At 61.0% G+C, this 10,256-nt stretch overlaps 1 protein-coding gene across 1 annotated transcript; it reads right to left on the bottom strand.

Moving 5' to 3' along the window:
- Nucleotides 1-1,378: 1,378 nt before the first annotated feature.
- LOC117885717 (eppin-like) lies at nt 1,379-5,275 on the bottom strand. Its single transcript, XM_034787135.1, has 4 exons — nt 5,027-5,275; nt 4,544-4,717; nt 2,784-2,951; nt 1,379-2,553 (listed from the first exon to the last, which is right to left on the bottom strand). Exons 1-4 carry the CDS (start codon nt 5,121-5,123, stop codon nt 2,543-2,545), a joined length of 450 nt encoding a protein of 149 aa, XP_034643026.1. The 5' UTR covers nt 5,124-5,275; the 3' UTR covers nt 1,379-2,542.
- Nucleotides 5,276-10,256: the final 4,981 nt, after the last annotated feature.

The raw sequence follows: 10,256 nt of genomic DNA, 5'->3' as shown, positions 1-10,256 counted from the left end.
CCTCATTCTTCTCATGCTGCTCTGTGGGACAGGCGATGCTCTCCGTGCCCCCCACCAGAAATCTTCTGAAAAGCTGCCCTTGTTCTCCCCACATCACTGCCCCTGCTAGGGGGTCTACACTCCCACCACACACCCCCAGCCCATCGCCTGGCCATCTCCCAGGCTCTCTAGGCTGGGATTAGTTGCCTCCCGGGTGCCTGAGGAGGCTGTGGTGGTTTTACTTGCCATTGGGATAGGATCCCAGTTCACAGCTGTGAAACCCCAACCCCTGAGCATCACAAAACCGAACCCCAGCAGCGTGCCCCTGGCCTAGCAGGGCTGAGCTAAGCTCCAGCCTGGGAGCGAGCCCTGGAAGGGGGGACAGGCAGGGAGATCAGTGAAGGGACAGAGCTGGGGACATATTTCAGGCCAGGCACAGAATGGCACAGCTGACGTAGTTGCCCTGTGCAGAACCCAAACTCCAGGGATGAGCTGTTTCCATGTGTTCCCAAGCCCCTTCTAAAGCCCCAGCAGAGACCTCACTTTGGCCCATATGTTAGAACCACCCAGTTCTCCTGAGCCCTGGGGTCAGGCCTCCCTTCCTGCCAGCAAATCCCCCAGAGCTGCTACTAGACCCTGTCCCGGGAGCCCCAGACACATCCTAGCAACAGTCACAGGAGCTGGGCTCGGCAAGCAGCTCCTCCCACACAGCAACAAGCCCCAGGAGTAGGGGAAGGGAAACCCACCTGTATTTATAGGGTTTGTTTCCCCAGCCTCACCAATCACAGGGCAGAAGAGTCCATTTGGGTCCAGAAGGGGAGCTCTGGCTTTGTGTGCATGGCTGTCTGCCCTGCTAATGAGAGGCCAGGCCCAGAATGGACTGGATTCTTTGTGGGTTGAAGCAGAACAGACCTGCAACCTGGGGGGAGTGGGGATTGATTTGATTTTCCCATTTCCATTTCCAGGCAAGCTGGTTCCACCAACCTGTCTGAGTGGACTCTCCCAGGGGAGGGGTGGAGCCAGAGCCTTTAAATTCATCTCCTGAGGCTATGCCTAGGTTGGTTGGGGCTGGGGCTTGATGTCGGTGTCCTGAGCTGTGAAGTTGGCAGCGTCTTTGTTTGCTGCTATAAGAGCCCTATGTGGGTGATGCCCCGATTTAGAACACATCAACTCTTCTTCTACTGGGGTGGGGTCTCCTGGCTGCTCCCTGGCCAGCTCTGGTGGGGTGTGAGGGGTGGGGGCTTGGTGACAGGCATGGCTGTGTACTTGCAGTAACCCTTTCCAGGGAGAGTTCTTGGGCTGGAGCTGAGCGTCCTGGGGTGATAATGCCCCTGCACCTCTAGAAATACTTGCTAGTCCTATTTCAGTGATGCGGCACCAGACCCCGCTCGGGGTGACGATGGTTTATTTTTATTATAGTGGAAGGCGAACGCTCCCCCTGGGATCAGGCCCCTTGGGCCAGATGCTGTGTAAACACAGAAGAGACAGCCCCTGACCCAGGGAGCTCACCCTCTGCCCACCCAGGCAAGACAAGGGTGGCAGGGAAATAGAAGCACAGAGACCTGCCCAGAGTCACAGTGCAGAGATTTGAACCCAAGTCTCCTGGCTGCCAGCCCAGTGCCTTATCTTAACCACGTTGCCTCTTCCTGTAGCTGGGTGGGTGTCTGAACAGGGCAGGCCCAGCAGATCAAAATGGGTGGTTCTGACACGAAGGGTGAGACGGGAGAGTGGCAGGGTCGCCAGCCAAAAGAACTAGAAACTCATGAGACTGTCCAAAGTACTAAGCGCTGGGTCTCGTTCTTTGCCAGCTGGGGCTGTTGCTCGTGCCCCGGCTACGATTTCAGGCTTTTCTGCACAACCATTGTTTTAAATGAAGCTGAGATTCCTGTGCTCCCATGACTCCAGGAGCTGGGGCTTCAAGGAAAGCACGTGCTGGCATGAGAGTCACTGTAGCGAAGGGTGCAGAGCAGCAGGCGGGGAGGAAGGGGATCGTGGTGGGGCCTTGGCAGGGGACCCTGCTGCCCATACACTAGGGCTGTGTACTCCCAACACCCGATGTGCCCTGGAGTCCGAAGTGCCCCCCCAGCCCCCTCCAGTAAGGAAGCGGTGGCAGAGTCTGCACTGCAGCCAGAGGTGCGTGCACAGCTCCCTCCCCTCCCAAGGGCGGGAGTGACACAACCTACTTCTCTTTGAAAAGGATCAGTCCTTGTATTTAACCCTGCGAGGTCCCAGGAAAAGGGGCGTTTGGCTGATAGCCCCTCTCTCCTGCCTGCCGGCGCTGCGCTCTGTGCTAAGCATTAACACACAGCACACATGTCCATGGCTACAGAACGGCAATGGGGCTGGGGCCAGCTCGGGGACTGCAGGAGCTAGCCCTGCACCTGGGAGGCAATGCAACCGCCTCCAGCCAAACCCTGCTGCAGCGTGTCCGGGGGAGCAAAGGTCTGGGCTTCCCAGGCAGGGAGAGTCGTTTCCCGCAGAAAGGGACAGGAATTGTGCTCAGGAAGACGGTCACTAGCCAGAAACGGCAGCTTCCTCTTCGGCTCCCCTATGCCGACCAGGGCTAGGCAGTGCCTGCAACAGAAAGGCAATGGGGTCAGGCCCAGGGCGTGCCCACGGCACCTCTCCTTCCCAGCTCCCTCCAAAGATGGCCCTTCCCCCACCTAGTACGTGGGGCGGTTCCCCCTCCCTCCCAGACTTGGGGGCCTGCTGGCATCTTGGGCACCGAGCCCTGCCCTGAGAGGCCCAGGTCCCAAGGCAGCCCTGGGCCCCGCCCCTGGCACTGGGCCACACGCTCCATTTACCAGGCTGCCTGCAGGCCTGCAGACATTCCTCCTCCGTCTCAAAGTTGTTCTTGTTGCCGCCACAGCCGCCGTACACAAACTCCTCGCAGGCCTGGCTGGACCAGTTGTAGAAGAAGCGCGGGAACCTGGCCTTGCAATAGCCGCACACCGACGGCAGGTGGCAGAGATCTGCAGAGCAAGGGGGGGCTGTGAGAGGGAGAGGAGGACGCACCAGCTGCCTCTGCCATCCAAGGCATCGGGGCGCTGTGCTCAGAGGGGCCTGTGAAGTGGGGCGGGGGAGGAGGGCAGCAGAGCAGTTCTGTTGCACACGCCCCTCGTCCCGTCACCTGACACCATGCCCATGGGCACGATCACGCCTGGCATCAGACCCATCCTGCCCCCGCCCAGCTCGGCTACCTCTGCCGAGGGTCAGGGCCGGCCCCACGGGGGAACTCCAAGCCCAAGCGCAGGCTGGCTGCAATGGCGCGTCTGCCTGTTAGTGCAAAGGGGCCGTGCCCACTGCTGGGCTGAGCGTTACACGCAGCGTGGCAGTGGGCGCATTGCTAATGCCCGGCCCATTCGCCGGGGACCCCATGCAGAGGGCAGCAGCCGCCCAGCCAAGAGCTGGAGCGAGTTAATGAGTTGGTAGCTGGCAGGGCCGGCTCCAGGGTTTTGGCCGCCCCAAGCAGCCAAAACAAACAAACAAACAGCCGCGATCGCGATCTGCGGCGGCAATTCGGCGGGACGTCCTTCGCTCCCAGGCGGCGTGAGGGACCGTCCGCCGAATTGCCGCTGAATACCTGGACCTGCCGCTGGGGTCTGGAGCCTGTGCCTCAGACGGGTCATTCTCTACCAGCTGAGCAATCAGCCGCTCCTTAGTGACCCTCCCCACGCTCAGCCCCCTCTCCCTGCACAGACGGGCCTCCCAGGGGTCCAGAGCGAGGGGACTCCCTGAGGGGCCCACGGCAGAGACAGACGTGCTAAGGCTCAGAGAGGTGCGGGTCCAGGAGGTGGAGGGGCCTGACCCCGAGAGAGAGTGGACCCCCGAGAAGGGCTGTCGCACTGAAAGGGGCACCCCGCACGGGGCCACGAGTGGGCACGATCTGTGAGTCCGTGACAGAGAGCATTTGCTCCACCAATATTTAGGAACNGCCAGACTGGGTCAGACCAAAGGTCCATCTAGCCCAGTATCCTGTCTTCCGACAGTGGCCAGTGCCAGGTGCCCCAGAGGGAAGGAACAGAACAGGGAATCATCAAGTGATCCATCCCCTGTCGCCCATTCCCAGCTTCTGGCAAACAGGCCAGGGACACCATCGCTAGCCTGTACATTAGCTGCGCTGCCATCCGGCCATGCTCTGAGCCACTCCAAAGGGGGGGGGGGTATCCTCCCGCTGAGCCCCGCCTGCACGAGGGCTGGCACAGCGGCTGCCACCACCGTTCCCCCCCCTCGCACTGCGCTCTGCCTCCACAGTGCACCTGTGAGCACGTTCCCTGAACGGTGGTGTGTGAGAGCGAGAGGCCCCGCAGGCTCTGCCATGGGGCGGGGTCTGAGGCAGGGCGCGGGGATGGTGGCATCAGGGCTCCCCCGGGGGGGTCATACAGTCTCAGCCCGGCTCCCTGTGCTTGGAGGAGGAGGAGGCCGCTGCACCCCACCCAGCAGCAGCCTCCCTACGGCCCTCGGGGTGCTGAGCCCCCAGCGCCATCTCGGCCCGTCGGGCCGGGCACTCTGCTCTGGGGGCCCGTTCCCAGCTATGGGGGGCAGGGGCCAGGACCCCCCGTACCTGTCACTGGCATCTGGCAGGTGTAGCCACACTCGTCCGGGCAGCACTTGGCACGGCCGGGGCAGTCGGCGTCGGTGCAGCAGCTGGAGCAGTTGTTCCCCAGGCAGGCAGTACAGTTCTCCCCATCAAACACGCCCCCCACCGGGGCCACCTTGTAGCAGAAGCCAGCCTTAGCTGCAAAGAGAGACGGGTCAGCGCGCGCTGACCGGGGGGCTGCAGAGAGCCACAACTCCACCCGGCACGGGGGCGGGGGCTGAGCACATGGCGGGATCCCCAGATGGGTCTCAGCTCTGGTTTGGCTAGGCACTGCCCGCCCCTCCCCCGGCACATCCACCGTCTGCCCCATGTCCTGCGCAGCCCATGGACAGGCAGCTCCCCCGAGAATCCAGCCCCCATCGCCACTGGGAGCTCGTCCCCGGGCTGAACGCCCCCAGGTGCCGCCACCTGTCCGCTGGCACGGCAGGGCCCGTTCTCAGCACTCACCAGGCGCCACGGTCGACCTGTCTCCTCCGGACGCAGCAGGCAGCTCGGCCCACAGCGAGAGCAGGGCCACCAGGAGCACGATGCCAGCCGACTTCATGGTGCTGCGATACCGGGTCTCGGTCCTCCGGGCTGAGGCAGGGCAGATTTAAGCTGTCGGGCAAGCGGGGCTGGCGCAGCACAGGGAGGGGCCGGCTCCCAGGTGGCCTGTCTGGACTTGTCGGAGGCTGACTCCCAGCTCATTCCATTCCACTGTAAGTGGCCCCAGGGATCTGCCCTGCCCAGCCAAGCCTTGCGCGGTCACCTGGGGAGAGCAGGCAAAGGGGAGGAGCCGACCAGTGGCACAGGTAAGCCAAGGCTCTTCCTGCGAACTGGGTCTTCATTGCGCTGAGCCTCATGGCTGGGCTGTATGTCACCAGGGGGGGAACGTGCCCCGCCCAGCGGCAGAGCACCCTGGTTATCTCCAGAGACCCCATGCACCGCGCCCCAAAGGACGGGCCCAGCAGAGCGGTCCGACCCCAGGTTGGGGGGCCAGCAGCCAAACAGCAACCGTCAGCAATGGTTTGGGCCCAAGCCTCTGCCTCACTAATAAAATGGCGACGCCCCCCCAAGCTGGGCAGGAGGGGCCGGGGCTCCCCAGAACCACATGCCACTCCCTGAAAGGTGCAGGGGCTGATATTGACCAAGCCCTGACAGCTGGGTGCCTCGAGCTCTGGGGTGGCCAACCTGGGGCTCCAGAGCCACATGCGGCTCCTTGTCTAGGCACCGACTCCGGGGCTGGAGCTACAGGCGCCAACTTTCCAATGTGCCGGGGGGGCGGTCACTGCTCAACCCCTGGCCCCAGCCCCACTCCACCCCGGGTGGGAGGCGCAGGGGGGGAGCTGACGGGGGGGCTGCTGACATGTTACTGTGACATTGGTAAATTCTGGCTCCTTCTCAGGCTCAGGTTGGCCACCCCTGGCCTAGCTCCTCACCTTGGGCACACCACAGCGTGAGCTGCAAAGGGACACGCTGGGCACCGCAGGATGCCGGAGCCTGGGATTCTGCTTCAGCTCCAAGAAAATCCATGTAAAGCAACTGATTTGGCGCAGGGCTGATGTTTAGGTGTTCGGACCCCTGGGGACGGAGGGCTGGGGGCAGGCGGTCCAACGCTTTACTAGCAGAGCCCTAGCTCGATGGAAAGGGAACGACACTCAACGGCACTCGGTCAGGGAAGAATCCCGGACAGAACACAGGCACCAGCTCCATCCAGAACCGAAACCACAACCCAGCTCCCCCCAGCAGTATCCCAGCCCCGTTTCCAGAGCCCGGATCCAGGGACAGCAGCTCAGCAGGGCTCCTGGGATCTCCCACGTACAAGAAGCAGCCCGGGCGCCACCCTTCATTCCCACCCACGCGCTCACGTGCCGGCGTGGGAGGCTGTAATGTGCTTTGTGCATTTCAGCTTCCTGGCTGCAGGGAGGGAGAGCAAAGGGGGTGAAGGACACGATCCAGGCCAGCAGCCTCCTCCCCTCTGGAGCCTGGGACTCAAATATTCCCGGGGGCTCGGTCCCATCCTCACACCCCGTATTTTCTTTTCACCTGAGCCCGAAGTAGGCCTCTGTTTCAGGGAGGTGGCATGGCCACCAGCCTCCCCCTGGACTCCAGTCCCTCTGGACCTGGAACAAGCACAGGTCCCCTGTGTCCATCTGCTTCCCCCAGGACCTGCCCAGCTGTGCATGGTTCCTCCCAGAGAGCAGCTGTCTCCCTGACGCCGTGGGGAGGGGTCCCACACCCCCCCAGAAATAAATAGCTCACAACTAACATGGGTGGGGCAGAACCTGGCACTGACTGAGGATAGTTTTAACTGGGTTTGTTCAAAGGTGCGGGCCCTGAGAATTGCAGCTCAACCCGCAGCACCGGTTGATGCATGAACAAAGCATTCAAACATTTCCCTGGACAGTCCCTGGGAGAGAGAGAGAGAGTGTGTGTGTGTACATGCCGCAGGTGCCTGTGCCCATAGGTTGCCGGGTGCAATCTTCCTATTTGCACTCACAACTGCGGTGACTGTGTGTGCTGAGTAGGTGGGCAATTGCACACCCAAACCGATCGCAAACACAGGCTCCAAGAATCACCCATGCCCAACTCCTGTGGGAGCCACTGAGTCAGGTGCAGATGGGCCTGGGGACGTCACACATGGATGCAATAATAATAATTACAACTGACACAAGGAAATGTTTAGTTGCATTCCATGTAGCTAACCTGTGGAACTCACTGCCACAAGATAGCCCTGAGGCCAAGAGCTTAGTAGGATTCAAAGAAGGCTGAAGTATTTCTGTGGTTAATGAAAATATCCAGGGTTACATTCAATAGGGTCAGGTACAAACCCTCATTTCAGGCCGTAAGCCAGCCACTGGCTGCCAGGGGTTAGAAAGAACATTGCCTGGCTTGTTGCACCATAACAGCCTACTGCAGGGTTTCCACCACCTTCCTCTGATCAGCAGGGTCCAGCCACTCTGACATGACGCGGGGCTAGCGGGTGGAGTAGAAAGAGAACCTGAGACATAAGCCCTTGTAGCAAAGGCCCGCTGTGAGGCCTGAGACCTGGGCTAAAGTACTGGTCAAAGCTTTGCTGATATAAAGCAAAGTCAGGCTGTGAACGAGAGGCAGACCCTGCTCCCAGAATGTGGCAAGAACAGGGCTGATACTGCAGAAACACACATTCCTAAGAAGTGCCAGGCACCGAACACACGCGCAAACACATTCCAGAAGGGTGGTACCAGAACACTCCGATACCAAGTATGGTACAAACATACTCCTGAAAGTAACGAGAACACACTGACCCCTCCTAAAGAGAAGGTCAGGATGACAGTATTATGGATAGAGGTGTTTTGATTGAACTAACATGTACAAGGTAATGGGTGGTAACAACCCACATCAGGGGACAGTAACTAACCCTGTCAGAGGGGTATTGGTATATAAAATGGAGTCTCAAAGGGAGTGTCTCTGTCCGGCCTAGGCGGGAATGGAAAGCCCCCCCGTTCATGAGCTGCGTCCATTGTCATGGGCATACATGTGCTAGTGTAACTAGACATTGATCTGGGGAGCTAGGACTGTGCTCCATCGACAATAAACCCGGCCGGGTGCCTTCGTACCTTAACGGATCTTGTGGTCGTTGGGCGGTTAAATCGAGGTCTGCTGTGCCAGATACCTGCACAGAGCTGGGACGGCACACAGAGCGAACACACACACACAGCCGAACATCTAACTAGAGCGGGACCTGGTCCATCTGGCAGTTCCTGTATTCCTAATTCCCCTATAAACTACCGTGAGGCAGCGCTCAGACGCGGCACTGGGAGTGTGGTGTAAATACCTAGCGAGGGAGAGAAATAGACCTGCTGTGTCACTAAGCTAGGCCCATCCCAGTGGGGCTCTTGTCTCTGGAATTCCTACATTTCAACGGGGGAAATGGAGGGGAGGAAAGTTCTGCTGGCTGCATGCTGGTGGGGAGCAGAAGATTCGATCTGGACTGGGTTGGACAAGTGCCATCCGTTGGAAAGATCTGCAGAGCTCACTTGTGGCGGGCGGCTTTTAAGTCCTGCATCATCCCAGACCTATGGCAAAGCCTCCATGGCCTCTCCCATGTTCCAGGCCACAGAGCCTGGCTGATGCTGTTCAGTTTATTGTGCTGGCCCCAGTAGTGACATGGGCCCAGGCCAGGCAGTGATAACAGTGGGGGGTGGACTCGGGCTCAGCCCGGCCATGGGGCACCCTCCTAAACTTGTAAACAGCACTCCTGACTCGGCTGGGTTCCTGCTCCTGCGAGGCAAAGAGGGACGAGCTGGCTCCAAACAGCTTGGGGTCGCCTGGAGCAGCCACCGGGCAGCAGTTCTCCAGGGACACGAGTGCCCCTGCCCCCTGGAGCAGGCACAGCCCAGAGGAGAGAGGGAGCAAAGGGAGAGAATGAGTTCTCTGGGGGTCGCAGCTCAGAGTCACCTCGGGGGCCAGCTCACACATCCTCTCCTGACCAGCCTCAAGCTCTGTCTAGGGGGCTGGGGCAATGTGGGGATCAGCCTGACAACATGGGGCTGCCGGGAGTCTTATCTGAGCACCCACCCAGGCCTGGATTTACACTCTTGGCTGGGTGGGGACACGTGCGGAGATGGTGGGGCGGGCTCCTGGCAGCCGAGCAGGAGCTGGGTGAGGGCGAGCCATGCCACCTCCTCCCATGGCACCAGGGACCTGCCGCAGGTGGAAATGGCAGGAGCTGGGAGGGTGACGAATCCCCTGGGAAGGCAACGAGATGGGGAAGAAGGGGCTGCAGCACCAGCAGGAAAGCAGGACCCTTCCCCGGAGCAGCCCGAGCCGGGGCACCAGGGGAACTCAACCAGCCTGAACCCTCGGCTGAATGTCCCCACCCGACCTGGGGGAGGCTGTTTGTCTCTCCAGAGCCCCAGAGAGCCTGGGCACCGCGCCCCAGAGCACAGGCCCAAATCCCCAGCAGGGGAGTGGAAACCAGCCATGATGTGGGCCCCACCAGTGAGGGCTCGGGGCTGTGTCTCTGCCTCTCTGATCGCTGGAGATGCCCCTCCCCGGATGGGGGGACAGGCTGGCTTTGTGACCCACTGATGTGACAGGAGCGGACGGGGTCTCCCTCCCCAGCTGCAGCATCCCTGCTCCCAGGCGGCTGAGCGGGCCTGTCCCAGGAGAACTCCTGACCTCAACAGGCTGCCTCTAGCAGCTCCGGGGAGTTGGCAAATCACAGTTTCCCTTGCAAACTCTGGCTCCCCAGCCCCAAGCAGGGGTCCGAGGCCTGGCACTCTACCTCCTGCCAGGGCCAGGGAGATCGGGCTCTGTGTGGATCTGCGTGGCGTTGGCACGCTCCGGCATTGGGCAGGGAGCAATTCTCCATCAGTCCCTCACTCCTGCAGCCTGTGGGCGCCCAGCGTAATTACCGCCAAGAGCACAGCAGAGATCCCATGCCCTGACCGTGGGCAGGCTGGGCACGGAGCCCCAGTGCCATCTCCAGCACCAGGAGGAAGGAACGGACCTTCTTGCTGGGCACTGCAGGGCGGTTCTCCTGGAGCCCAGAGCCCTCACAACAGGCACTTTCTCCTGCGCCCGCTCTGCACAGTCAGTGGCTGGGCGGCCTCTTGCTCTGTGTACGGCACCCGCCCGTTTCTAAGCACCTGCCCGGCAGCCATTTTGTTCCAGAGCCCCGTGCAGCTGCACACGCTTTGCACTAGCGTAACCC

This window comes from Trachemys scripta, chromosome 12 (assembly GCF_013100865.1).
Source record: "Trachemys scripta elegans isolate TJP31775 chromosome 12, CAS_Tse_1.0, whole genome shotgun sequence".
Classification (NCBI taxonomy): Eukaryota; Metazoa; Chordata; order Testudines; family Emydidae; genus Trachemys; species Trachemys scripta.
The sequence above is the reverse complement of the archived record's forward strand: the minus strand, read 5'-3'. Positions and strand labels throughout refer to the sequence as shown.